Source organism: Syngnathus typhle, linkage group LG17, assembly GCF_033458585.1.
Source record: "Syngnathus typhle isolate RoL2023-S1 ecotype Sweden linkage group LG17, RoL_Styp_1.0, whole genome shotgun sequence".
NCBI lineage: Eukaryota > Metazoa > Chordata > Actinopteri > Syngnathiformes > Syngnathidae > Syngnathus > Syngnathus typhle.
The window spans coordinates 1002231-1028586 of NC_083754.1; the positions used below are offsets into that span (position 1 = coordinate 1002231).

Here is a 26356-nt window from a genome sequence, read left to right on the forward strand (position 1 = left end):
AGGGTCTTCTTTTTGGTTTATTTATTTTTTGAAAAAAAGATGAATAATATGCAATGAAGCCAAATATATTTGACAAGCATTTTCATCACTTGCTTGTTTTCTGCTGGGGACGGTCAGAAAACTGGGCGTGTTGGGCTTTGTCGGAAAAAGGTCTTCTTACTGTCACTTTAAGAACATTTGCTCGTAGCCGGCCAATCAGAGGGCACGCAGGGGGGGGGGGGGAGGAACGGGAGCGGGGTGGGTAGCAACAGTTGCCCTGGTGAGGACGAAGCGCCATAGCCACGGTAGCCCTGGCGACAAGAACCCGGCAACGAGAATCAACAACAACAACGACTGAATCGGCTCTAAATTTAAAAGAAGAGCTTTTAACGCCGGGAAATACACACGTGGAATCACAGGTGAAGCCCGTGGCACACATGGAATATTTTGCGTCCATTATGTAGCGAGCTTTTTTTTTTTTTTAACCCTTGTTTCTGTCAGGCAGCTGGATTCTAATATTACTCTGCAAACTAACCGTAATGGCGATTACGTATCGCGTGGCTTCCCGGAGTGTGGCCATTTGCGCCCACTCGTCTTTGACTTGTCAGTCTGCCTGCAGTGACGCCGCAGCCGCGGATGCTGCGGGCCGTTGTTATGGCGATGTCAAAAGCGAAAGGTAACAGTTACAAAATGGCGGTTGTTGAGGCGCTCGGGTGCACTGTTGGGGGAATTCGAGGCGTCAGTAGAGTCGCGCCGCACCTGGCTCCACATGTTTTATGCCCCCACGGCGTTCCAGATCGACTTGCTAGTTCTATTCGCCCTTTTCCCACAACGCGGATTCAACAGCGTCGCAACGCAAAAGCGTCAGATACACAAAGAAATGCCGATTTAGGATTCGAAGAACGTGCGAACAATAAATACGATCGTGTTGAAGTAGGGAAAGCATCGTGCTGTCTTTGGCTTAGATACTCGTAATAATCGAGAGCGGTAGCCAGCTAGGGCATGTGGCGGACATTGACGATGGAAGAGGCGTGGCAAGAGGGGAGCGTCTCCGTCCGTGGGTGTCACGTATTCTTCGTTACAATACAAAATACATGGGCTCGTTTTTCTTTTCAGTCAAACATTTGATGGAAGGAATGCTGTCGTTTTCCTTGTCGTTCTCAATACAAATCGATGATCAAACAGTGGCCAGTTTTGGACTTTCAAACCACTTTTGGCCCGAGTCACTCGTGTCCGTGTTGTGTAACTCTTAATTGAGCCAAGGAGGAACATACGAACAGATCATGGCACACCTCCAAACAATAATGTCACAAAAAGTACATTCCCAGTGAAGTAACGATGATCTCGGCATCCGTTTTCTTAAGCAAAGCTCCTATCCTGTCTCAAAATGTTTGAATTTGTTTCCGATACCAGAGCAACGTATCATATTTACTTTGCTACTTTGTACCACAGTCAAGAGGCTGTGTGATCACATTACAGGGAATCAGACACTAATGCTCCATCTCACTTGTGGCTTCCACATTAGCCGTATCGTTAACTGGCAAGCAGTATTTCACCATCATCATTTCATCCAGGGAACAGTTCGGAAAACTCCTCCAACTGCCTGCCACTTTTATGGCAAATGCCTGATTTTGAGGGACTTGATGTGGAAAGGTAATATCATAATAGCTCCCTCCCATTGCCTGTGTTCCCTTTCGTATTTGACAAATTGCATTCTAGACTAACTGACTTAATGATTGATTTATTTTTCTTAAATTGATGCTACTAAAAGGAAAAGAGGCCTTATGTTGTCTGTGTTGAGCATACTTGTTTGTGCAGAACTGAATCCCCAGCGGCCCGTAAATATCCCTAAGATCATGGAATTGTCCTTTTCCTGCTTCCAGGGTGATCACCCAGCCAGTATAATGGCCACCACGGGCTATGTCGGCGAGATCCAGCCAACAGCCCCGCCACAAGGGACCGTCGCCACACCTGGACCTCCCGATGCCAACTCCGCCTCGGCAACCGCCCCCCAGTTCCTGGCTGAGATTCAGACCACTGTGGTCACCCCCACCGTTGTCACCCCGACAGCCCAGAGCGCAGCCGGCGATCAAGCCGCTTCCAGCGGGACTCCGAAGCCCAGTGGCGGCAGTCAAACCCAGGCCCCGGCTCCGACCCAGCCGGCGCAGACGCATTACGTAACAGCGGAAATCCAAGGCTCCCCCACGCAGTCTGGAAATGGCCAAAGCGCTCCTCAGTACATTGTTGTTACAGTGACAGGTAATCCGTCACAACCTTTCGCTCTGTCTGTCGGTCTGTGTTCAGCCGAGATTCTTAGAGTATTGGGAATCAGCGAGCGCCCGGAAAAAAACTATGCAAAAATTGTCCTTCGCCTAGCAGAGGGCTCCCTTCACTCGAGCGACAGCGTCTCCGACTCCGGCTCCCCTCCAGCTGCGGTGCAGACCGGAGTTCCCACGCAGGTCGTTCAGCAGGTCCAAACAGCCCAGCAGGTAAACTAAGGACTTTTTGCGTGTTGTCTCTTGCAAGCTCCTCATGTCTTTGTTTGCACAGAGGTCGGTGGTCCAGGCCACCTCGCAGATAGCCAAGACTGAGGCCGGCACACAGCTCAATGTCGCCAGTCTGCAACCAGTGCATATCAGCCCTGAGGTAAGGTCATACCAATTGCAAATCGGCTGTGACAGCGAGGGGCTAGTTTCTATTGGGACTTATCAAGACATCATCCACGCGGCGGCGGCGGCGGCATGTAGCTCCTTTCTAGCGGTGGAGTGACAACATTAGTCAGAGAGCAGATTCGACAGAAGAAAGGCATCAAAACAAAACAAAACAACAACAAAAAACCATCCGGCGGATATTTGCCGATCAGTAGTTGCTCGGGACTTTTATTCATCTTGGACTGTTTGTTCATTTGTGTTTGTGTAGGTTCAACAGCAGCTTGCGCCAGTACAGGTGCAACATGTCTACACCAACCAGGTGCAGTATGTGGAAGGAGGAGACGCCAACTACACCACCAGCACCATGTTAGAATCGCTTCCAAACCTTTGCCAGTTTCTCTCGTCGCGGGGCTAACCTTTCTTGGACTCTCCCATCCAGTCGTTCCGGCACCTTCCCTTACACCGACACGGCCCTGTACGCTCCGAGCGCCGCCGGCCAGTATTACGAAGGTCAGCCCACCCCGGGCTCTCAGGCCTCCACCCCCGGTACGCCTCTCACCGTCTCGGTGACCACCGGCACGACAGGAGCCGTGTCCATGTTTGTGGCTCAGCCCGGCGGTGCGACAGGGGGCGGGACCGCGGTGGTAACCGCCGGCGGCGGCACCGCAAACGGGTCAGGGGACGGGACAGGCGCTAATGGCGGCGGCGCCGCTGGAAGTTATGTGATCCAGGGCGGTTACATGTTGGGCAGCAGCGGCAGCAGCGGCGGCAGCAGCAGCAGCAGCGGCGGCTCGGCCGGCAACAGTCAGAGCTACTCCCACACCGCCCGCGCCTCCCCGGCCACTGTGAGTATAACGGAGGGCGAGGAGAGTAGCGTGCCGTCGGCAGACAAGAAGGTATGCGGAGGCTCCGAGCCAAGGAATTTCTTTTCATTCTCTTTTCATCCGCACCACCCGACCGACCGACGCGGGCAAGTGGAAAGCACAATTAAAAATGCCCCGCCGCCGCACGAGCGCAAGAGAATTGGAATAGCACCCGGTGCCAAACAATCTTCTGTTGTTCAACCCCTTTGAGGCTCTTGAAGCGGAACCGTATTTTTGACTGTGATTTCCATTTTGAAGAAAGCCAAATCATGACCTCATTGGCATTTTGAAGAAAGCCAAATCATGACCTCATTGCTTTCACGCCGTTGCAGTGCATGTGCTAGCGGGAGGGAGGGAGGGAGGGGCGGGCGCCTTTCATTTGCCCCTCAACTATATTTGCCATTCCCAATCCATTTAATAACGGTGAGCAACTTTTGTCTGGCAGACATTGCATCACTATTTCAGGTCATCAATTCATTGCATACCAATGTTGTAAGCCACGGCACGCACGCGCACAAACGCATTTGTGTTTTCATTTCCAAACTTAAAAGTGTTTTCTGTCTGTATATCAAATGGCAAATAGGTGGTGTCAATATCCACGCAAAAAAGCGTGTGTGTGCGCTACTCACTTAAAGCAAGGGATGTTGGGCCACTTCAGAATGATCTTTTGGATCAAAATCCACCCAACTTTTTTGTGACTAGTGTTTGTTGATGTTCTGACGGCTTTGCTCATCGCATCAGCCTCCTGCATTTGTTTCCCCCCCCCCAACGCCCGCCCGTCCGCCCGCCTGCCGGTCAGGTACAGTGGTTGCTGGACAACTACGAAACTGCCGAAGGAGTCAGTCTGCCACGCTCGACCCTCTACTGCCACTATCTGCTGCATTGCCAGGAGCAGAAGCTCGAGCCGGTTAACGCCGCCTCTTTCGGGAAACTCATCCGATCTGTTTTCATGGGACTACGGACACGACGCCTCGGCACGCGGTGAGACTGCGTAAAGAGCTTTCTACTTTCCAGTACAGATTGCATGTGTGACTTTTTCTTTTTCTGGACAGGGGCAATTCTAAATACCACTACTATGGTCTAAGAATCAAGGCAGGCTCTTCTCTGCTCCGCCTCATGGAAGATCAGCAGCATCTGGCTATGAGGCAGCAGCCTTTCTCTCAAAAGCAGAGGTACGCACATTGTTTGTTTTGTTTGGGCCATTACGATTGTGCCTGTATTGTCTCGCTTTGTTCTGGTCCAATCAGGTTGAAGCCTGTGCATAAAGTGGAGGGAATGACCAATGGGACAGCTTCAGGAGCTGGACAGCAGCAACTTCAGCAGCAGGCTTCTGGACAGGTGGACATCAGCACTCAGGTTCAGCAGTACCAGCAGTTCCTTGGTTGGTTATCTTCTCTGGCAAATCAGCCTCTCTCCGTCCCTCCGTCTTTTTCTCTCATTGAGTTTTCCTTTGGTCAGACGCAAGCAGAACACTTCCCGAGTTCCCAGATATCGACCTCCTGGGGAAGTCCCTGCCCGAGGGTATTGAACTGGATCACATAAAGAGCTTTCAGCTGCTCTACAGAGAACACTGTGAGGTAATGAAGCGAGACCAATCGGCTTAGCTGGTCCCAACACATGAAATGATTTCATAACTTTGGGGTCAAGACATGATCAAATCTTAGCCAAGATGCGCTCGCATTGTTGTTGTTGTTTTTTAACTCTCTTTCTCTTCAGGCCATACTGGACGTGATGGTCAATCTTCAATTTACCCTAGTGGAGACCCTTTGGAAAAGCTTCTGGAGGTTCAGTCAGAGTCAAGCTGGAGATGGCACACTGGCTGTGTGAGTGGTTCACATTTGTCCGAAAATGATGCCCGTTTACTTTTCACTGGGCCGTCGGAACCTGACGGACGTTTTGAAATGCTTTCTCTCCAACAAATGGAGCAATAGAAATGTATGAAGGAAAGCTCCGTTCCGTCCGTGTGTTCCCAGTCACGATGAATCGGAAAAACGTCTGCCCAAGTCCTGCCTGGTGCTGCTGTGCAAGTATGACCCGGTGCTGCGCTGGAGCCGTGACTGTGACAACAGCCTCTATCAGGGCCTGGTGGAGATCCTCATCCCGGATGTCCTCAGGCCAATTCCCAGTAAGAAATGTCAAAAGAAGGAAACTCGCACTTTTAAGAACGTCTGGTTGTCGTCTTTACGTTTCACATTTGCCCTCTGCCCTCAGGTGCCTTAACTCAAGCCATCCGGAACTTTGCCAAAAGCCTGGAAAGCTGGCTGACCAACGCCATGATGAACATTCCCGAGGAGATGGTCCGCATCAAGGTACGGGGAATTGAAAAGCGGCTTCTTATGACAGCATCGCTAACGTCACTTTCCTTGTGGTGCCAGGTAACGTCAGCCAACGCCTTTGCCCAGACCCTGCGTCGCTACACCAGTCTGAATCACCTGGCCCAAGCGGCTCGCGCCGTCCTCCAAAACACAGCTCAGATCAACCAAATGCTCTCCGACCTCAACCGTGTCGACTTTGCCAACGTTCAGGTCGGCGTGCTTTCTTTAACCAGGTCAAAACCCGTACCGACGGCCGCTCGCCTTCTCCATCCCGTGCAGGAGCAGGCTTCGTGGGTGTGCCGCTGCGAAGACCGCGTCGTGCAACGACTGGAGCAGGACTTTAAGTTGACCCTCCAGCAGCAGAATTCCTTGGAGCAGTGGGCTGCCTGGCTGGATGGCGTGGTTTCCCAGGTGTTAAAACCTCACCAACACAGCGCTGCCTTCCCTAAGGCGGCCAAGCTCTTCCTGCTCAAGTGGTCCTTTTACAGGTGCGCCCGCCCACCAGTCGGCACAATCGACACGCGAGTATTTGCACGGCACGGGGGCTGAATTCATCCATCTCGCCTGTTCTCCAGTTCCATGGTGATTCGGGACCTCACCCTGCGGAGCGCTGCCAGTTTTGGCTCCTTTCACCTGATTCGCCTTTTGTATGACGAGTACATGTACTACCTGATAGAGCATCGAGTAGCCCAGGCTAAAGGCGAGACCCCCATCGCCGTCATGGGAGAGGTAAGCATCCGCCGCGCACAAATCATCATCAGATTTAGTCCAGCCTAACTTTCATCTTCTGCTTAGTTTGCCAGTTTAGGACGAGGTCTACACATGCTGGATGGCGAGAAAGGTAATGGCGCTCATATACGGCAGCGAACATGTCAAACAAGTCCTAAGAAACTTTTTTTTCTCTCGTGCGTCAGAAGAAGAAGAGGACGAGGAGGAGGAAAGCGATGAGGAAAGTCAGGAGCTGTCCTTGCCCTCAGACGCCGTGGTGTTGGGTGAGGAATCTCTGGAGCCCCCCGCCAAGCTGGCCAGAACGGACCAGAGGGTCCTCTTCACCACAGGGCCGCCTGACAACTAATCAGCCTCAAGGAAGAGCAAAAAGAAGACACGTGTAGATACAGCAGCTATTGTAAATGTTGTGAAGAGTTTTGCTACCGTCTGTCCTGCTTACTTTGTCTCTCGCTGGTTAATGCACGCACCCACGCACACACATACACTTGTTTGATGGATTCAATGAACACATAATGGATTGGAAGAAACAAATCCCGCGATACAAAAAAGATGCAGTGCGCATTTGACCTTCGCTTGCGTCGATTTTTACGAGGACATTTTTCCCCAGTCACTGCATCGACGGAACATTGGTTGTCTCCTGTTGCTGCGGCACTTTTAGCTCCAAATGTCACTGCTCATGGAAGAGTCGTTCAACCCACTGTGCTGTGTGTATCTGCAAAGGTAACTTGAGGTCAAGCAGTGTGTACAAGTGGACCTTGAGCTCTTAATGTCTGCCATTTCTTTCTATTTTTATTTTTTATTTTTTTACAGGAAAGTCTCATTTGTGGGGATTATGAGGGTGTTTCTCTTATGTGTGCGACAGAGACAGTCCAGTGTGCTCTCAGTGTGTTTGAGTGAACAATGAGTGTCCGATTGTGTTTTTTGAATCACGACACGGTTTTCACCTGCAGGCCATTTGTTCACTTCCTGAGACATTTGTGCCTGTCACAGCTGCTGTACAGACCAAGGCACAGCTTTGGGGGGAAGGAGTCCGGTGTTGCTGCGAAAATCTCCAGTGTGTGTCATATGTTTCTTTCAAGTGCTTCATTCCTGTTTTATTTGAAAAGATGACGTGCCGCTGGGAAATGTTCTCCTCTCATTTCACCATGTTTTTATTTCTGTCTGTGCCAATGGCTTTTTGTTCCATCCTGGTTTGAAATGATTTTCCTGTGCCTGAGTAAGAACAGTGACGTATCCATCCCGCTATTCATTTTCCATTTTTGGAGTTTTATCGTCACTAAGTGAACCTGTTGTGCAGTGTAAGGTGCTGTGATGTCACACATTGTAGACAACCCTCGCGTGGATTCTTTTTTCTACAATCTGTCTGTCGCGAGTCATACCGGAAGACTTATCTAAGCCCGAGCCTCTTTGCACATATTGTCTGACCATACGTGGTGGAACGCAATTCGATGTTTTTCCATAGTCTTTTAAACTGTGAGGTGCAGATGTCACATTTTGACACCCCTGCCTGCGGTTTCCGAGGGCGTTGTGACGGCCAATCTGCTGTGTCCTCCCTCCACCGCATTGATGCATTCCCGCCAATGGTTTTGTTTTGCTTCACAAACCCATCTGTCAGTAACGATCGGTTCATTATGATATGCCACTGTTGGTTGGAGTCGCTCTGACTTTTTAGTCACCGCAATGGAGGCCGACTTGTTCTGAAGGGCTGTTGGAAGCCTCAAACCAGCACGTCTATTCTTTTTAGGGGGTCCAAATCCATATGCCGGCTGATTACGTATCACGCCATTCTTTGGATGAAAAAAAGTCATTGTTGAGTCAAATGTGAAGTCTTTTTTAAAGTGCATTGTTTCTTATAATAATACAAAGTCAGTCAACTAAAGCTGTTCAGTCTCAGTGTTTTATGGATTTGGTCTACTTTAAGTATGACTGTGCCTTTGGAGGTGGTAGAATGCAATTCAGATGTTTCATTTGAAATATATTAAAGACTTTTTAAAATTGCATTTCTTCTCTTGTTTTCTCCAAAATTCACCTTTTGCGAATGCATTCTGAATTTGAAGTAAGTTCAAATACATTTCAGCAGTATTTATTCAAATCTGCGTGCCAGACTTGCAGCTGAGACTTCCTGGGGGGTATTTTTTCTGCAGCATAGACCAATGCACTGCATCAGAAACCACAAATGAACACAAAAGTCAAAGTTCTGTCATTGCAACTTTAAAGTTGATAAGTGTCATCATTTAAGAAATGTACGCACTTAATCTTTAAGGATGATGTATTTTTCATTTTTGAGGCACACTATTCATTTAACATTCTGGTGCAATCCATTTCATGTAAATTCATGTTTAAATGTTTTTTTCTCTCTCTCTCAATGTTTAGATTAAGCACAACTTTTTGAGAGCTAGGTCATAATAACAATGTTACTATTATTATCATAATTAGTTTGGGAGAAACACTGCAGTGTCAACATATGACAATAATGTACTTGCGCCTCCACAGACGCTAGAAGTCGCTGTCATTTTACGGACACACATAGGTCACCGAGCGGCGCCATTTTTGATTTGGTCAAGCGACGGCAAAAGATGGCGAAATTGTGCTCTCTCCTCTGATTGGTCGAATTCCTCGACGCAAAAGGTCACGTCTTGTTGGCGCCCTTGCGTCTCAACAACTGGCGCGTTTTTGAAATAGTCATTTGGAAGAATGTATTTTTCTACTTAAAACTCTGGACCTTTTGAAAAACACAAACCCAACACTTCTACCTCACGTTCTTACAACCAAAGGCGACGCTCGCAGGATGTGCGCAGCAGTTTGGGGAAGTGTTGACTGGCAAAGTTTCTCTCCGTTTGACTCTGCTAGCTTGTTTTCTCCCGTAGATGACATTTATGCTAGCAACAAATCGACGTGAGGGCTCTGATTCTTTTGCTGTCGACACGGACACGCAAACTTGGGGTAGTTTCCGAAGTGTTCCTGTATTCGGTAAGTATTTCGGGCAAGATTATGACCAGTGTGGCAGTATGCAACACGCTGCAAGTGTTGGACTCTGTATTGGCAATAATAATGTGTTGTTACTAGATTATTACTTAGCTGTAGAGCTTCGCAGTGTCATTGGTGCTTTTCTATGTGGGTGATGTCAAATGAATCAGCAAGCTAATTGCTTCCTCACAAATGCCATTTAGCTGAAGTATTGCCTTCTTGCCTCCTCAGGTCCTTATTAAGAATGGCTGGTGTTGTGGCAATGGCATCTGTCATAGAAGATTTCGACACGCAGGTATTTTCACATTCAAGCAACATATCCGTATATAGTAGCTATTACGCCGTACGTGTCGCATATTTCAATCACTTTCCCATTGGCAAATGTTTACAGCCTTGCAAGAAATCGAGCAAAGATGGCGGCAGTGCTGTTGTCAAGACAATCACCAGCTATTTCTCCCCCGTGGCCAAGGTTGTGGAGAAAGCCTTCTCACCTCCTCGCTCCAATAACATCATGGACTATTTTAGCCGTGCGCCTCTGTCCAGCGCCTCAGAAGATCCTAAAGGGAATGGTCAGAAGTCTTCGGAAAAACACACCAGCCCGGATGTAGGTGTGAATCAGCTGTCTCGCAAACGGAGGAGAAAAACAACTAAAGCCGCACGTAAACTTGTCCATCTGGAAAGTGTTGTATCAAAAGATGAGGCGAGCTCCTTTATCGTGAAAGAATCCGACTTGGCGACAGATTGCCAAAATGTCTGCGCTGTCCTTGGGAGTGATACAGCTGCTTTGCTAGCCCAGATTAGCGCCGATGCCTATAGCTCGAATCGGTCGATGGAGAGCAACACTTGTCAGCTTGTTAAGCAGGCTCCGAAAGATGAACCTCGCAAAAGTGCCTCTAAATGTGGGAAAGATGCCCAAGCTGAATCAGATGAATCCATCGATAGCGCCTCATCTCCGGTTGTCCATGCAAGAAATAAGGTGAAAACAAAAGCTGTACACAACTCAAGAAAGAATAAACATAAGGAGGAAAATCGCTTTGAATCCGAGCTGAAAAGTGCCGAAGAGTCTTGCGCCGTCCACGCGGAGGTTAATGAAGACACCGAGTCGAAGGGCAACACAGTCATGATCTCCTTTGAGGATTTTTTACGCAGTCAGAGCGAGGTCAAGGGTGAAGAAAAAAGGACCGGTGTGCAATGTGAGGACAGAACTATACCTCAAGAGGCTGATGAAATGGACACGCGCCAGTCGGACACCTCTAAACCTAAAGAAGACGACTCTCTCCAAGTCTCACCTCCAACCATCTTCGTTCAGGCTCAAATGCACACCATCTCAAAGCCCGAGAGAAGCGGAGCATTGCAAAGGAACAGGAGAAAGGCTGCCAACCGTCTTACAAAGGAAGCGTCACCTCCTCGCACGGCGCCCCTACCAGCCAAACGCAAATCCAACGTGGTGCTTGAAGAGGAGGATCTTGACCTGGCTGTGCTTGGGAGTGAATCCGTACCCTTGTGTCCTGACGTTGAGAGAAAACAGTTCATGGCGGCCTTCAAGCAACCCGGCCTGGATGGGTCCAAAGCGAAGCTGGCCAAGAAGGAGGCCAAGCAAAAACAACCCATAGAGAAAGATGAAGAGGAAAATGATTTTCAGGAAAACACAATGGTTATAAGATCAAAAGGAAAATGGAGGAAAGCCGCAATCAAAGTCACAATCTCAATTGACGGCGGCCAAGAGGAGCCCGACGCTCCTTCAAATCCTTCTATCGCAACTTTGACGAGGTCTCCAAGAAAGTCCGTCGTCCGGCCAGCCTTCAAAACCACCTCCAAAACAACTTCTGTTAGCAAAGTGGATAGTTTGAAGGATTCCCATCATTTATCCCCCTCCAAAACACAACGCAAGTCCAAACATGGAGTCTACGAAGTAGAGATTATCTCTCCGCCTGACGGCAAAGAGTCTCCAATCAGGTAACACGTGAATCATATTAGCATTTTGTATTGATACACATTTGACAATCAATGACCACATCATGAGCCAATATGTTCCATCAGGATAAAATTGAGAAGACTTCAGCGAAATGTATCTGAAGGTGACAAGAATCCTCCTTTGGCGTGTCATGTGAGTAAGACGTGATTGATTATAATTCAGCTACGTTAATAGACAAAAGATATCGATCGGCATCCGCTCATACTGTTTTGTTTCTTTCAAGGCATCGGATAACTCCACAAAACACAAGAAGGCCAAGAAACTGGTGGCGAAAGCCAAAGCCGTTCAACAGATTAAGAAAGACGCTGTGGAGAAGAGTAAGAGCGCCTTGAGGCGTTCGGCAAGGACCAAGGCTTCCATCTTGACGAGTTCCTCTGAAGATGAGGTAGGATTTTCCAATTGGAGTCATCTGCGACTTTCGTGAGGACAACATGGAGGAATTGACGATGGCACCTAGAAATCTTGATTTTGAATTTTGTTCTCTGCCTGCCTCACCTCAGATGGAACCACAAAAAAGTCAGACTAAGTCGCTACGAAATCTAAATGAGGTGCTGGGAAAAGCCCCCAAAGCTCCCTCAGGTATCGTTTGACACATTTCACGTTTATCCGTTCAATCAGTCCCTGAATGCTTCTGTATTGTCCTTGGTAAAGCTTCCTCGGCAGGCCTGGAGAAGACCGCTCGCAAGTCGTCTTCTGTCATTTCCATCTTTGACGAAAGCAGCCAGGAGGGCTCCGAAAACTCTCAAGACGATGAGCAGTTCAGGGCTCGCCGAGAGTTTCTCAAGAGCGGCCTGCCCGAGTCCTTCAAGAAGCAGATGGCTAAGGCTGCTGCCACCCAAGAGACGTACACACTTTCCTGTGCCTCTTTCCAACCGGTGCTCCACGTCACGCAAATAGCCACCGGTATGCTTCCAAATCTTTCTTTTATTTTTACTTTGATGGATGTGTTCTCTCAAATCGACAAAGTTTTTTTTTCTCTTCTTCCAACAACAGATTGTCCTCTATGGCGTCTACCCTGGCCCGAGTCTCCCCAACTGTGCCATCTCAAAGAGCTTTCCATCCAAGTTCCTGAGCCCTATCTTCCTCGAAACGGCCCCTTGGGGATGAAGGCAAAAGCAGAACGTGGAGTCTTTTGTCAACGAGTAGGTTGAGCTTTTCCAAGCCTTTTTATGGAAAATGAGCCCCGCCCACTGTGGCTGTTCATCTACTATTGTGTGAATTGTGCTTTTGCCTCCTGCTCCAGGGTTCGGGCTGGAGGCTTGAGATGTCCGACAAAGTTCGTCAGCTTCTGACGGACGAGGTCATGGCCACGAACCCTCTCTTCCCTGGTAAGACGTTCCTGCCTCGCTTCTTGGCCCGACGTGCTGATCATCAACGCCACTTGGGTAAGTCTGGCGTGTGGACAGTTACACAAAAAGAGAGGGAATGTTATTTAAAAATCTAAAACGATGAGTTTTTTGCTTGGGAACGATTTTTGAAGACATTAAAAAAAACAACCGTGGTATTTTACTGACTTGACACAGAGGCTGCAAGCACTCGGTCCTCACCTGAGCCAGTGGGAGGGAAGAGGAAGAGGATGGACGACAAGGTGGCCAAAGTAGCTAAGAAACAGCGGGCTGCCCATGATGAAGAAAACACTCTGGAGCCAAAGAAGGGAGGCCGCGCCAAACGAGCCCAGAGACTCCGACTGACAAATAAGGCAAAAGACAAGCCTTCGTCGGGAGATGACCGTCCTAGAATTGCGCTCGATGACTTGTGTGTGGAAACTGGTGAGTGATTACATCATGTCGGGCCTCTTGGCTTTTGTGACCCCGAATGAAATCAAATGACAACTTTGGCGTTTCCCCCAGTCGAGGCCAAGGAGGATTTGTTGTGGACGGAAAAATATCAGCCGCAGTGCTCCGGCGACATCGTCGGTAACAAAGCCTCAGTGCTGAAGCTGCACAGGTCAACAACCAAAATGGCTTTTTTACGTGGAAAACCCCCCGCTGACTTGTTCGGTGCCGGTTTTTCTTTTTGCGCAGTTGGCTGAAGGAATGGAAGCTCCGTGCAGACAGGGAAGAGAGAAATAAGCTGAAGGAAAAGACACAAGAGGAAGGCAGCATCGGTGTGTTATTGAAAAAAAAAAGATGGCTTCATTTGCCAACAATCTACTTGGGTGAGATGAGTGTGCGCTTATTTCCTTTGTTGCAGATTCCGACTGGGACTGCGGTGACGAGGACCCCTTGTTTGCCGAAGACTCCTTGTGCAATACCGTCTTAATTACAGGACCCAAGGGAATAGGAAAGACCGCCTCAGTCTACGCCTGTGCTCAGGAGTTGGCTTTTAAGGTCCGAAAATGACAAACCACTTCATCTGTGCCCGTGGAGCTTGCCGTGACATTTGGCTCTGCTCCTCCAAGGTGTTTGAGGTGAACGCTTCTTCTCAGCGGAGCGGCCGTCTGATTCTGTCCCAGCTGAAGGAGGCCACTCAGTCGCACCAGGTGGACAGTCAAGGAGTCAACGCCAACAAGCCGGCATACTTTAACAGCTGCGGCGCCGGCAAGCATGGATCCTCTCCAAGTATGTACGATTATCCAGAGAAAGAGTCTTGAGTCATCTCAAGTCACTTCATTTCTTTATCCTCCAGGGAAGCCAAACTCTCCTCGCAAGGTCGTCTCATCTCCCAGGAAAGCGCCCAACTCCCCGAGAGGTGCCAAACGAGGAGGTCCGGCTCCGACCACTTTAGCGAACTTCTTCAAAATGAGCCGAGCCGGCGGCGGCGGCAAGGAAGCGCAGAGCGCTACGCGGGATGAGCAAAAGAAAGTCAAGCCACAGGAGGACAGCGCAGTCAAATCAGCCTCGGCTTCCGAGGAGCAGAGCAAGAGGACGGCCACCTCGCTCATCCTGTTTGAAGAAGTGGACGTTATCTTTGACGAAGACGCCGGCTTTCTCGCCGCCATCAAGACCTTCATGAGCACCACAAAGAGACCGGTCATCCTCACCACCAGTGGTCAGTGGAAAGACGGAGGCCACCACGGCAAGTGTACCTGCCCATTTTGACGAGATGTTGAATGGTTTACAGATCCCGCATTCCGCACCATGTTTGATGGCAACTTTGAAGAGATCCATTTCAAAAGTCCCTCTTTGGTGAGCGGCCACCTCACGGGGGGGGGGGTTCACCGCATGCTTCAATTGCGCCTCACCGTCTCTCCTGTCTCAGCCGGACGCGAGCAGCTACCTGCGTCTGTTGTGTCTGGCCGAGGACACGAGAACCGATCAGCGTGACGTCGACGCGCTGCTCCGACTCAACGGCTGCGACATCCGCCAGAGCCTGCTGCAGCTGCAATGCTGGACCCGCAGCGCCGGCGGGCGCCCCCTCACATCACCCTCGGCCGACGCGTGCGGTAAGTGCGGCCAGTCGTGTCAATCATATTCACGGCTCCTATCAAACGACTGCCATTGTGGATTGTTGAAATCAGGAAAGGAACCCAAGGGTGAGAGCGGCGGGGAAGCGGCCGACGCGTGTCCTCCACCTCCACGTGAAAGCGGCTGCACGGAGAGCCGGCTGGGCCTGCTGAATATTGAACCCCAGAGAGATGTTTGGGACTTGCTTCGGGTAAACTGCACTATGAACATCATACTAAGAATAAATCACGTGTGTTCTAGCGGCAGTCATGACGGTATATTTGCCATCACCAGATTGAGACGCATGAGACGGCTTTGTGGGAGCTGCTAATGGAGAGCACTCGCCAAGGAGTTCACTTGCTCTACTCCAACATGGAGACCCTCTTACCTTTGCCACACACGACGCTGATCCCCGCCTACAAAGCGGAGCCCCCCTGTGAAATCACACCTTCCCACGCGAGGCCGCCGCCGCCGACGTCTGAATCAGCCGATTGCTCAGATGACGACGGTCCCTTCAAAGTCCCCCGCGGAAAGAAGAGGAACAAGAAGAAACGCGTCCTACCCGACCTGGATGGACTGCACTCGGACTCTGACTCCGAGGAGAGCTTCCTCTCGCTCTGCAAGCAGCAAGAGGCGGCTCGGGCCAAAGAGGAACCCGCTGAAAGACTAGTTCCACAAACGGTCAAAAGGAAAGCGCTGACTCCTGCGGAACATCTCAAGAGTCTTCCTGTCTCCCAATGTCTACAATCCATAAGTGACTTTTTCGACACTATGTCCGCTATGGACTCTGCGCTCGTTCATTACGGGGACGGTCCTCACGGGGGACCTTTCCGGGTCACGGCGGCTCTGAAGGACGGAATGAGCGACGAGTCCAGAGTTGAGCCCGACACGTGGAGCTGGGCGGTAGGCGAGCGTGCGCTGGAGATCCAGACCGCCGTGGAGGCCCTGAGCTTCCACAAGTGTCGGCGCTCCGCGGCCGAGGCCTGGGAGCGAGCCCGGCGGCTGGAGGCGCAGCTGGGCCGAGATGCCGCGGCGGAACTCGCCCTCCCTGTGGCTGCTCATTGTCAACAGTACAGCTTCGCTCAGAGCAACCTCTGTCAGCCGCTGTGAGTCAGTCCATCGTCTAGCCGCAAAACCTTTCTTTGTGTGAACCAATCAGAAAAGGAGCTTGTTGTTTACTTCCAGAATAATGCAGAGAAGAAGAGATGTTATGGAGAGTGTGGCGTGCAGCACATTTGGCGCGCTGGCCAACAGATCTGCAACTGCTGTGGACTACATGCCTGCCCTGCGCGCCATCTGCAGGTCTGAGAAGATTAAGGAGCGAGGCAAGGTGAAACGACGGTAAGCATGACAGGACGTGGGTAAGCGTGGAAGGATGTGGGTAAGCGTGTTTTTTTGGGGGGCTCTTCACTCACTCAGGGCTATGAATAAAAGTGTGATCTATTGTTCCGTCAGGTTCCTGCACTACCTGGACTCCATCCATCTGGGTCTCCGCAAGAATACTCTCCAATACCTTTCCCGAGACTTCCCCTAATCCTGGGAGAAAACGCTCCATCCACACAGTTTCAGGCGGCACAAGGGTGCAGTGTGTTGTCTCCTGGCCACCAACTACATTGGTAACCCGCTTGATTAAAGTGGTGCGACCTCACTCGTCACTTCATCAGCGTGTTTGTGTAAAGCGTCGTTAGACTCGGCAGCAATGATAGCTTCTTGACTTTGCTTTTGGAAAATTGTTTCCTATTGGCTTTTCAGAGCAAGTATGAATGTGTCATTTTTGGTGTGAAAAAATAGTATGAAATTGATGTGTGGAGGGCCCCATCATGTGGCCTTCCCTTTGAAGGCACTTAATCACATTTTTACATTTTTTCTACATTCTATTTGGACACTTTCACATTGGGATTATGTTTGGAGTGAATAAATGTCTGTTTTTTATAAGGTGTCCTCCTGTTCGTGTATATGAGTGTGAGAGAAAAAAAAAGCTCTTGACACTTATCAGTGCAGTGAAGAGGAAGGGCTCGCCTTGTGTTGTGACACTAACCACACCTCGCCAGTTCCACTTTTCGTTTTAGACCTTGTGTTTATTGGGTTTGGCCGCTTGTGAAACTATGTAGGCACCATGGTTCTTTTGGACTGTGGAGCGCCATGGCAAACTGGGAGCGAAACAAGAGGATCTTACTGGAGCTGCTGAAGCTGCCCGAGAACAGACTTTGTGCAGATTGCGGCGTGCCCGGTGAGGCTCGACTCGGTTGTTCTCCTGTCGAGAACACCGACTACTAACCTTTTCATCTCCGGCAGATCCCGACTGGGCGTCTTACGAGTTGGGCTTGTTTATCTGTCTGAACTGTTCCGGTATCCACCGTAACCTGTCCAGTCGGGTAAAGTCCATCAAGCTCGACTACTGGGAAGATGAGCTTGTAGAGGTAGAAACACACGTGATACTTTACAAATGTTTTGATGAAAAAAAAAAATAACCAGTTGGAGTACCGAACCGTTCTCTAACCGTATTTATTTTGCTGTGCCTTGGAAGTTGATGAAATCCCGTGGCAATGCTCGAGCCAGAGCTTTGTATGAAAAAGCACTTCCTCCTTACTACTACCGGCCACAGCAGACTGACTGTGCGTAAGTAGGTTTTTATGTTCAATCTCAAAAATGAAAATATTGGGATTGAGCCCACCTCATCTCTTTATTGGTCACGTTTGGGATTAGCTCGAAGAAACCTTTGAGCTTCTGTGTGTTTGTTGAACCCCCTAGAGTGTTAAGAGAGCAGTGGATACGAGCCAAATACCAAAGACTGGAATTCACAGGCGAGACCAAGTATCCACCTCCGTCTTATAGCACAGGTGTTGTTTGCTCCTCTCTGCCATGAATGAGCCGTGAACTTTCGTCGTCGTCGGGTTGAAGTTTCTCTTTTTTCCATTTGATTCCAGGCTTCTATGAAGGCATGCTATGGAAGAAAGGCAAGGAGAACACACAGTTTCTCAAAAGAAAGTTTGTCTTGTCTGAGAGGGAATTCACGCTGGCTTACTACAACAAGGACAATGTGAGTTCGCTTGCAAATAGCGCTCAAGTATTTGGACCGCCAAAAGGCTCTTTCTTTTCTTTAGGAGTCCAAAGGTCCGAAAGCGCTCATTTCGATCAAGCACTTGAATGTAACATTTCAACCAGAGAAGATTGGTCATCCCCATGGGATGCAGATGACTTACCTGGACAACGACCACACCAGGAGCCTTTTTGTGTATCATGAAAGTCCTGAGGTGGGACTGCGTGATCAGCTGAATGGTTTCCCTTCCCTCTTCTCATTGACTTTGCCGCTGATGGGTTTCTTTTGCGTTCAAGGAAATAGTCACATGGTACAACGCCCTTCGCGCCGCTCGCTATGCGTACCTAAAGACGGCGTACCCGACCGGGACGGACGGCGACGTAAGCACCCAAAACATTTTCAGTTATGAACTCTGATCAAAGGTAAGAAGTATAAGTGAGAATCTCGAACTGTCATTGTCAGCTGATACCGAATATAACACCAAACTACCTCAAAGAGGGATACATGGAAAAAACGGGGCCGTCGGTAAGTTGCTCCACTCCGACTCCATCAGCCATTTGCATGTATTGTATTGTATATGTTCCTGCTATTTTTACCAGCAAAAGGAACCATTCAAAAAGAGGTGGTTCATTTTGGATTCCCAAAACAGGAAGTTGCTCTACTTCAAAGGCTGTTTGGTGAGAACACAAAAACAAACGCTTGTCTTATCTTGTGGTCAAGTCCCTCGTCTGAAAGTCCTTGCGAATGTCGTGAAGGATGCTGAGGAGTTGGGGGTCATCTTCCTTGGCACAGAACGCCACAGCTACTCTGTTAGGGATTGTGTCCCAAAGCACACCCGTGGAAACAAGTGGAAGTTCGGCCTGGTGGTGGAAACACCCGAACGGCAATTTGTCTTCATGTGCGAGCGTGAGAGTGAGCAAAAAGAGTGGCTGGACTCACTCAGACAGGTCATGTCCAGGCCTATGACACCACAGGATTATGCTAGTAAGGATGGCACTTTGGCAATTGTGAGCGCAAGTGTCGTCGGCAAATGGTTATTATTTTTGTTTCTTTGTCTTTGCAGCTGAAACCAACATTAGGAATAAGCGCTGAAAATTGGAAAGCAGGATTTCAATGACACGGCAACAACATCTGCAGTGTGCCATGAAATGACAATTGGAATCGTTTTTATTGAGGACTTCAATTTATTTTGGACTATATACATTACGTATACTTCTGACGGTCCATTTTTTCAACTATTTCCTTATTTTGTAGCTCAGGATTTGAATGACACAGCAACAACATCTGAATGCTCATCTGCAGTGTGCCGTGAAATGACTTTGTTCCTGTTGAAATGACAATTGGAATCGTTTTTATTGAGGACTTCCATTTATTTTGGACTATATACATATACTATTTCCTTATTTTGTAGCTCAGAGTCATTTTGTATAGTCATGGCTGCACTGTAGCCTTTGCGAAGCATTTGCAGTTCACCTTTGTGACACCTGAGGGCAGCATTCCACGTTTTATAACACCCAATGAAGTTTGTCCTATTAGGACTCGCCGTCTTCGCCGCCGGGTAGTGGAGGTCAGGCGTGCTCCCCAACTGCGAGATACTATGGGACCTCCGAAAACGTGAATTCCATTCCGAAATCGTAGCGCATAGCAGTCGGCTATTTTTCAAAAGCAATAGCACTGAGCTCACAAAGTGTCCTCTGTTCCGTAACGTGTGAAGAATTTGAAGAGCAACACCAAAAAGCCACCGTCCGTTTTGTCCTACAAAGGCAGGCAGGCAGTCAGTCAGGCAGGCGCCCGGTTTGACAGTCGTGGCTGGCTGGGCCTGACGTAAGAGCAACTACCGAAGAAGTGACAGCCAACGAGGGGACTTCATGAAGCAATAGACTGTCCCTTCTTCTGGATTGAAAACTTGTTTCAACATGAGGAAGGACGTGAGGATACTGCTCGTCGGGGAACGTAAGTAGCGAGCGTGTTGTGGCTCGGCTGCAAAGCGCTTTATCCGCTTATGCTGTGGGCTAGCGAGCAGGCTAATAGCTAGCACTTGACTATCCCGCTGTGATGCATGGCAACAAACAAAAAGAAGCTCAACAAATATAGTTTGCTCTTCATCCGCTGTCAGAGTATGTTTAGGATCTATGGTTTGCCACCTGAAACAAAAGATCAAGTGATGATTGTAAAGGACATTCAATACATCCATTTTGATGGAAGGTTGCTTTTATTTGATTCTATTTTCTACATCTGTACAGCCAAGGTGGGGAAGACGTCACTGATCATGTCTCTGGTCAGTGAGGAGTTTCCTGATGAGGTGATCATTTATACATGCAAATCTTGGTTGAATAAATGGATTCGTTGTTGATGCTATTTATTTATTTTGCCCAACATGTCAGGTTCCTCTGCGAGCTGAGGAAATCACCATCCCCGCAGACGTCACCCCAGAGAGGGTCCCCACACACATTGTGGATTACTCAGGTACCGTGTTTGTTCGCTGTCTGGTCTGCTCCGACATGGAAAACCACCTTTCTTCTTTGTTGACATCTTGCAGAAGCAGAGCAATCAGATGAGCAGCTCAATCAAGAAATATCCAAAGTGGGTTTCATTTTTGTTCAAGAACTTATTTCACCCGTTTGCAGTGTTTTCCCTCCATAAATGCCAGGCTGATTTGGACTATTTTCCACAGGCAAATGTTATCTGCATCGTGTACTCGGTCAACAACAAGAAGTCAATTGAAAAGGTGAGCCAAGATCCTGCCGCTGTGGCTGTTGTTGATTTGGTCTGGGTGTGTTTCCAACAATGGAAATGCATCGTAGTATTAGTAACCCTGAAGCGAACCTAATTAGAGCCACTACAGTCTGACATTCCAAAATCGAGCATTGTTAACGATGTAAATGGCGATTTTTTTTAATTTTTTTTTTCCATTATACATGTTATTTTTCTCCCAGGTGACAAGCCACTGGATTCCCCTTATCAATGACAGAATAGACAAAGACAGCAGGTGGGTGTTTTATTTTTAGTTGCGCTCCGTTTAAGGTGCTTCTTATCCAAATTCTAAAAAATAGGATTGTATTGTTGCATACATTGTATACATGATTGTATATGAATGTCAGTTATAGCTAAATCACATAGGTTTAACATGGTAGGACTTTGGTGCTTGTGACGTGTGTATATATAGATGTATATATATTTTTTTTCTCCCCAGGGTACCATTGATCCTTGTGGGCAACAAGTCTGACCTGGTGGAGCACAGCAGCATGGAGACCATCCTGCCTATTATGAATCAATACCAGGACATTGAGACGTGTGTCGAGGTAAGATAACATGACCGGATGAAGACCCACTCGCTCATTTGGAGGTCGGAACGCGCCGACTGTGCAATCGTCATAATTACGATGCGTATTTGAATGGTAAAACACTACTCGGCTCCAAATATATAATTGAGCATGCGTGACAAGCATGCCAGGTCGTGTATGACAAGAAGAACCTGTACTTGAGACAGCTACAAATATGCCAGTCAAGCCCAATCAGTTGCTCACAGGCTTCTGACCTCCTTTGCGAACCCGACATTAAATGGATTGATATCATTGAGCGACCAATCAGGCCCGGGAATGTGAAGGAGTCTGGTTTTTGTTCGGCGACGTGAGCCTTATTTACGAGACGAGCGACAGGCCAGGGTGTTAGATGAGCTGCAAAGTAGAAAGAAGGGAGGACAGGACAGGACAGGACAAAAGTGTGGCCACTTAGAAGTGGAAATTGTTTGGACACTCCATCATGTGGCAATTGATCTAACCAGGTATGCCGTGCCTGCCATTTCTCACCGCCAATAATAGTTAAGCGGATGCTCCTTTTCCCCCCCCCCCCTCGTAGTGCTCGGCCAAAAATCTGAAGAACATCTCCGAGTTGTTCTACTATGCCCAGAAGGCAGTTCTCCACCCGACAGGACCTCTGTACTGTCCAGAAGAAAAGGAGGTGAGCGTTGCAATTTTGCCGATGGCGATATTTTTGCTCTCGGGATTTCCGATGTAGACATGTGCGTGTTTATCTGTCTTACAGCTGAAGTCTTCCTGCATCAAGGCTTTAACTAGAATCTTTAAAGTGTCCGACCTGGACAACGACGGCATCCTGAACGACAACGAGCTCAATTTCTTTCAGGTAATCAGTCATCGTATCGCATCTGCGCCACTTTCCGGCTTCATGCTGACATCGTATGGCGACATAGTTGTGATTATGATCTTTTTTTATGTAGAGAACGTGCTTCAACACGCCACTGGCGTCCCAGGCCTTAGAGGATGTTAAAAATGTAGTCAGGAGAAACATGGCCGATGGAGTGAAGGATAACGGGCTCACGCTTAAAGGTCGGACGTCGTTGCTCAACGCTAATATGAGAGCAATGGTTTGCTCAGCTCCTCTTCTCTTTCATTTCAGGCTTCTTGTTCCTGCACACTCTTTTCATACAGCGCGGCCGACACGAGACCACCTGGACTGTGCTCAGGAGGTTTGGTTACGACGACGACCTGGAGCTCACGCAGGAATATCTCTTCCCTGTGTAAGTCCCTGAAAAAGTTCAAGTTCCTTTGAGGCAGTGACTTTTGGTGACAATTTCCTCCCTCTTTCAGAGTCAAGATTCCTCCTGACTGCACCACGGAGCTAAACCACAACGCTTACCTCTTCCTTCAGAGCGTCTTTGACAAGCACGACAAAGTGAGTGCGACAATGTCTCGACACGTTGTTCTCAGATTAAGACTGGCGAGGTGTGTGTCTTCAGGATCGGGATTGCGCGCTATCGCCAGAGGAGGTGAAGGACCTGTTCAAAGTATTTCCCTACATGCCGTGGGGTCCGGACGTCAACCACACAGTGTGCACTAATGAGGAGGGATGGATCACATACCAAGGATACCTCTCCCAGTGGACGTGAGTCTTTTATTTATTTTTTTCACTTTATGTGTTTACAAAAACTCACGTCCAACCGCCTCGCAGGTTAACGACATATTTGGATGTCCAGCGGAGTTTGGAGTATTTGGGTTACCTGGGCTATTCCATCATCTACGAGCAGGAGTCCCAAGCCGCTGCGATCACAGGTAGACGACGACGCAAGACAAATCGGAAGGAGAAGCATTAATATAGGTCGGCTTTTGATTTTCAGTCACGCGAAACAAACGCATCGATCTCCAGAAGAAACAGACCCAGCGCAGTGTGTTCCGCTGCAACGTCCTCGGCGCCCGAGCCAGCGGGAAGAGCGGCTTCTTGCAGGCCTTCCTGGGAAAGAACCTTCAGGTCGGTCCACGAACGCAGGACGATCCCGTTGCGATCGACAAATGAATCGAGCCCTCGGAAAGGCCACCGGCGAGCTAACGTGTTAGCAGTCATTTGATTCTCATGGGTTTTGTTTTTGTCACCATAGCGACAGAGGCGGATTAGAGAAGATCACAAGTCCTTGTACGCCATCAGCACAACCTATGTGTATGGTCAAGAGAAGTACCTGCTGGTAGGTGACTTTGCAATTGCTTACAAACCATCTGCTCGGTCGGTGCAAATGTTCAAACTTTAAAGAGCTCTAGAGAGAAGTTGATCATGTTTGCTTGTCGCCAAATCTCCTTCCAGCTCCATGAGATGATGCCCGATTTCGATTTCATGTCAGAAGCGGACCTCGCTTGCGATGTGGTCTGCCTGGTCTACGACGTGGGCAATCCGCGTTCTTTTGAATACTGCGCCAAAATCTACAAGGTGTGACTGACGCACTTTCTTTTGCGCTTTTCGACCAAGAGTGATAAAGTGCAACTGTTGTGTTGTGTGCGTGTGACAGCAATACTTGATCGACAGCAAGACCCCGTGCGTGGTGATAGGCGCCAAATCGGACCTGCACGAAGCGCGCCAGCAGTATAGCCTTTCGCCGCAGGAGTTTTGCCGCAAACACAAGCTCCACCCGCCCCAGCCGTTTACGTGCAACACCACCGAGGCCCCCGGCAAAGACCTCTACACCAGGATCACCACCATGGCCATGTACCCGTGAGTACCCGACCGGCCGGAGCCTTCAATGGACATTGTAGATTTTTGAGGGTGTCTTAAGTCCTTCAAAAGGCTCCCATGAGATCGGCTTTCCGAGCAGATTAACCGGGACTAAGCCGTTCAAGCCCTCGGAATCGCATTTGAGCTTCCCGGAAATTGTGTCGTCTGAACGCGGTGGAGTGAACAAAATGGCTTACTTACCTACGATCAATTTGGCTTCTGATTGACTCTGTGTTATTTAAGAAGGCAGCCAACACAGATGTTCTTTTTAAAGGAGAAAAAAAAAAAAAAAAACAGCCCTCCTCTGCTCTAAGTTCTCCTCCATCCCGCTTGCATGTGTTTTACGCCTGTTGTCTGTTTTGCATGCGCGTGCGTGCACGCATTCTCGTGTGTGTGTGCAGCCACGCCCGTCTCCGCTGCATGTGCGCCTGCAACAAGTGCACCTATTGCCTGTGTCAGAAGCTCCTCAAGATGGAGTTGCTGCGCACCATTAAGGCCCAACTGCGCAGGGCCGTTCACAACAGGTTGATCATGTTGAGCCATATCTTGTGTTTGGCCATAGTCGCTCGCACTCCTTCCGTCTAGTTGCGGAGCGGCCGCAGAGGTGACGTGATGGCAGCTTCCTAGACGCCCGCCCCCCGCCCCGCCCCATAGTCTGCGTGCCCCCTTGTGTCTGTCATAGTTGAACGATGTACTTGAAATGCTAAATGCTAGGGTGCATTAGCTGCATGAGAAATCATACCATGCAAAATCTCGTGTTTGTTGTTCTTTCCCCACTGTTTGTTCCAGATGTGTATTTTGGAGATGCAGAAGTGAATGTGTATTATTTCTAAAAAGAAAACAAAGTTGTCATCCACTTTCCCATCTCACTTGGTGCGTGTTGCCGTCTCACCAGGCACATGGCGCAAGCGGACCTGAAGAACTCCACTTTCTGGTTGCGGGCCAGCGTAGGCGCCACCGTGTTTGCCGTGCTGGGCTTCGCCATGTACAGAGCGCTTCTCAAACAACGGTGATGGGACGGCAGCGGCAGACGTCTGCGTCCTCTTTCCCGCCGCCGTTCTCGTCCCGTCCCGTCCGGTCGTCACCCGTGCGACCGGACGTCTTACCGCCTGCTTGATCCCGCCGCATTCATCCTTTCATCGTAAGAAACCATTTTATATGCATTTAATCATCAAGTGTCAATCCTGTTTTGGTTTGTGGGGGTTGAAGTCAAACGCAACTTGCGAATGCCTACCAGTCAATTCTCAGACATTGTGTCCATATTTGTTTTTAGTTTTGTTTCTTTTTCTCAGGTCAAGTTGAGGCAACCACAAAGGGACTTGAGTGTGTTAATCGATGTGCATATGCAGTATATTCTGGATGTAGTCCTGAAAAAAGGTTTTAGCAACGACCTGGTGGCCTCTTGCACCATCTAGTGGCGTCCAAACGAACTTTATTTTAACACTCATGGATGTTACGCAGCCGTTTATTTGCATTTAATTTATAAACGTGTTCACATGCTCCAAATATATTTTTCTTGTATTTTTGTATTTAGCGCTCTCGCGGCTATTTCCTCGCTGTTTTTAACTTGTCTTGGTTTGCAACTAGCTCTGTATGTACTTCTCGTTTGTTAGAATAACAAATAGCCACACACATGGCAATCTTTCACAACTTTGTGTATAATTGGGTCGGATGGCGGCTAATTTCACAAGTCAAAGAAATGATTTTAAATATACGAATAAATTGCATTCACACCCATTGACGTGTGTGTCGTCTTGGAAAGAACAATACAAGACATGCACAATACGTACACGCACGTACAGTACAATGCACATTTTCCAGTCACAGTACACCAGTGCTTCTCAATTATTTTCTGTTACGCCCCCCCCTAGCAAGAAGAAAACTATTCGCGCCCCCCCTCCCCACCGTGACTATCCTAACTTGTCTTGTAAGTCGTAAAATGTTGCACTGTCGCAAACGTGACAGAAGTAACAATGAGAGCGCCACTGCCCCCTGCTGTAGTAAACGCGCAATTACACTTTATTCTAGTACTGCAAAAAAAAAGCCTGTTCCCCAGGGGGCGCGCCTCACTATTTGAGAAGCACTGGCCTAGGTGACTGATTCACAATTTGGTTTTGTCTGATATCAGAGATTAAATAAAGAAAACCAACTGGCTGATTGATTTGTTTTAATTGAGAGGAAAAAAAAACAGCAAAAGCATTTCACTAGCTGACCAGGAGATGGCGACAGCGTGGCATCTGAAGACCATGGATTGTTTGTTCTGCTATAGCCTAGGTGACTGATTCACAATTTGGTTTTGTCTGATATCAGATATTAAATAAAGAAAGCCAACTGGCTGATTGATTTGTTTTAATTGAGAGGGAAAAAAAACAGCAAAAGCATTTCACTAGCTGACCAGGAGGTGGCGACAGCGTGGCATCTGAAGACCATGGATTGTTTGTTCTGCTATAGCCT

The 26356-nt window shown here is 48.7% G+C and overlaps 4 protein-coding genes across 11 annotated transcripts; all 4 read left to right on the plus strand.

Moving 5' to 3' along the window:
• Positions 1–226: 226 nt before the first annotated feature.
• rfx1a (regulatory factor X, 1a (influences HLA class II expression)) lies at positions 227–8537 on the plus strand. 7 transcript variants are annotated; one of them, XM_061302409.1, is made up of 19 exons: positions 229–398; positions 1554–1632; positions 1863–2238; positions 2356–2468; positions 2530–2625; positions 2899–2996; positions 3070–3526; positions 4293–4474; positions 4546–4665; positions 4741–4874; positions 4952–5070; positions 5210–5316; positions 5467–5618; positions 5705–5802; positions 5869–6018; positions 6088–6296; positions 6384–6537; positions 6604–6649; positions 6723–8537. In XM_061302409.1, the coding sequence occupies exons 3-19, from the start codon at positions 1884–1886 to the stop codon at positions 6881–6883; spliced, it is 2751 nt and encodes a 916-aa protein (XP_061158393.1). In that variant the 5' UTR covers positions 229–398; positions 1554–1632; positions 1863–1883; the 3' UTR covers positions 6884–8537. The 7 variants fall into 7 exon arrangements, 6 of the variants coding, with proteins under 6 accessions (XP_061158393.1, XP_061158392.1, XP_061158395.1 ...); XR_009718476.1 differs by lacking the exon at positions 1554–1632 and having other exon boundaries at positions 227–398; positions 6088–6219; positions 6297–6537; positions 6723–6815; XM_061302408.1 differs by lacking the exon at positions 1554–1632.
• A 619-nt stretch (positions 8538–9156) lies between these two features.
• Positions 9157–16800, plus strand: atad5a (ATPase family AAA domain containing 5a). Its single transcript, XM_061302406.1, has 21 exons — positions 9157–9507; positions 9736–9799; positions 9896–11460; positions 11545–11611; positions 11703–11864; positions 11980–12058; positions 12131–12382; positions 12473–12621; positions 12723–12864; positions 13003–13248; positions 13330–13426; positions 13504–13586; positions 13673–13809; positions 13881–14040; positions 14108–14470; positions 14543–14607; positions 14681–14864; positions 14940–15076; positions 15160–15971; positions 16051–16206; positions 16321–16800. Exons 2-21 carry the CDS (start codon positions 9749–9751, stop codon positions 16397–16399), a joined length of 4986 nt encoding a protein of 1661 aa, XP_061158390.1. The 5' UTR covers positions 9157–9507; positions 9736–9748; the 3' UTR covers positions 16400–16800.
• Positions 16801–16876: 76 nt separating this feature from the next.
• adap2 (ArfGAP with dual PH domains 2) lies at positions 16877–19308 on the plus strand. Its single transcript, XM_061302418.1, has 11 exons — positions 16877–17095; positions 17161–17285; positions 17393–17484; positions 17617–17705; positions 17793–17905; positions 17970–18119; positions 18202–18285; positions 18368–18430; positions 18505–18582; positions 18661–18889; positions 18969–19308. Exons 1-11 carry the CDS (start codon positions 17008–17010, stop codon positions 18995–18997), a joined length of 1140 nt encoding a protein of 379 aa, XP_061158402.1. The 5' UTR covers positions 16877–17007; the 3' UTR covers positions 18998–19308.
• A 150-nt stretch (positions 19309–19458) lies between these two features.
• On the plus strand, positions 19459–25639 carry rhot1a (ras homolog family member T1a). 2 transcript variants are annotated; one of them, XR_009718477.1, is made up of 20 exons: positions 19459–19858; positions 20149–20207; positions 20290–20371; positions 20445–20488; positions 20580–20633; positions 20842–20894; positions 21099–21207; positions 21764–21865; positions 21950–22048; positions 22143–22251; positions 22322–22442; positions 22513–22597; positions 22662–22807; positions 22874–22974; positions 23040–23170; positions 23298–23381; positions 23498–23620; positions 23700–23902; positions 24798–25043; positions 25195–25639. XR_009718477.1 is itself a non-coding variant. In XM_061302415.1 (19 exons), exons 1-19 carry the CDS (start codon positions 19822–19824, stop codon positions 24913–24915), a joined length of 1860 nt encoding a protein of 619 aa, XP_061158399.1. In that variant the 5' UTR covers positions 19459–19821; the 3' UTR covers positions 24916–25639. The 2 variants fall into 2 exon arrangements, 1 of the variants encoding a protein (XP_061158399.1); XM_061302415.1 differs by having other exon boundaries at positions 24798–25639.
• The last annotated feature ends 717 nt before the right edge of the window (positions 25640–26356 follow it).

Excerpts from the sequence above, each read along its gene's own strand:
- rfx1a (XM_061302409.1), top strand. The coding sequence starts at position 1,884 with ATGGCCACCACGGGCTATGTCGGCGAGATCCAGCCAACAGCCCCGCCA. Across the intron at positions 2,626-2,898 it reads CAGTGCATATCAGCCCTGAG|GTTCAACAGCAGCTTGCGCC; the intron begins GTAAGGTCATAC and ends GTGTTTGTGTAG. Across the intron at positions 4,875-4,951 it reads GCAGTACCAGCAGTTCCTTG|ACGCAAGCAGAACACTTCCC; the intron begins GTTGGTTATCTT and ends TCCTTTGGTCAG.
- rhot1a (XM_061302415.1), top strand. The coding sequence starts at position 19,822 with ATGAGGAAGGACGTGAGGATACTGCTCGTCGGGGAAC. Across the intron at positions 20,208-20,289 it reads GTGAGGAGTTTCCTGATGAG|GTTCCTCTGCGAGCTGAGGA; the intron begins GTGATCATTTAT and ends CCAACATGTCAG. Across the intron at positions 23,903-24,797 it reads ACCACCATGGCCATGTACCC|GCACATGGCGCAAGCGGACC; the intron begins GTGAGTACCCGA and ends CCGTCTCACCAG.
- adap2 (XM_061302418.1), top strand. The coding sequence starts at position 17,008 with ATGGCAAACTGGGAGCGAAACAAGAGGATCTTACTGGAGCTGCTGAAG. Across the intron at positions 17,096-17,160 it reads TGCAGATTGCGGCGTGCCCG|ATCCCGACTGGGCGTCTTAC; the intron begins GTGAGGCTCGAC and ends CATCTCCGGCAG. Across the intron at positions 18,431-18,504 it reads TGGAAAAAACGGGGCCGTCG|CAAAAGGAACCATTCAAAAA; the intron begins GTAAGTTGCTCC and ends TATTTTTACCAG.
- atad5a (XM_061302406.1), top strand. The coding sequence starts at position 9,749 with ATGGCTGGTGTTGTGGCAATGGCATCTGTCATAGAAGATTTCGACACG. Across the intron at positions 13,587-13,672 it reads ACAAGAGGAAGGCAGCATCG|ATTCCGACTGGGACTGCGGT; the intron begins GTGTGTTATTGA and ends CCTTTGTTGCAG. Across the intron at positions 14,471-14,542 it reads GGTCATCCTCACCACCAGTG|ATCCCGCATTCCGCACCATG; the intron begins GTCAGTGGAAAG and ends AATGGTTTACAG.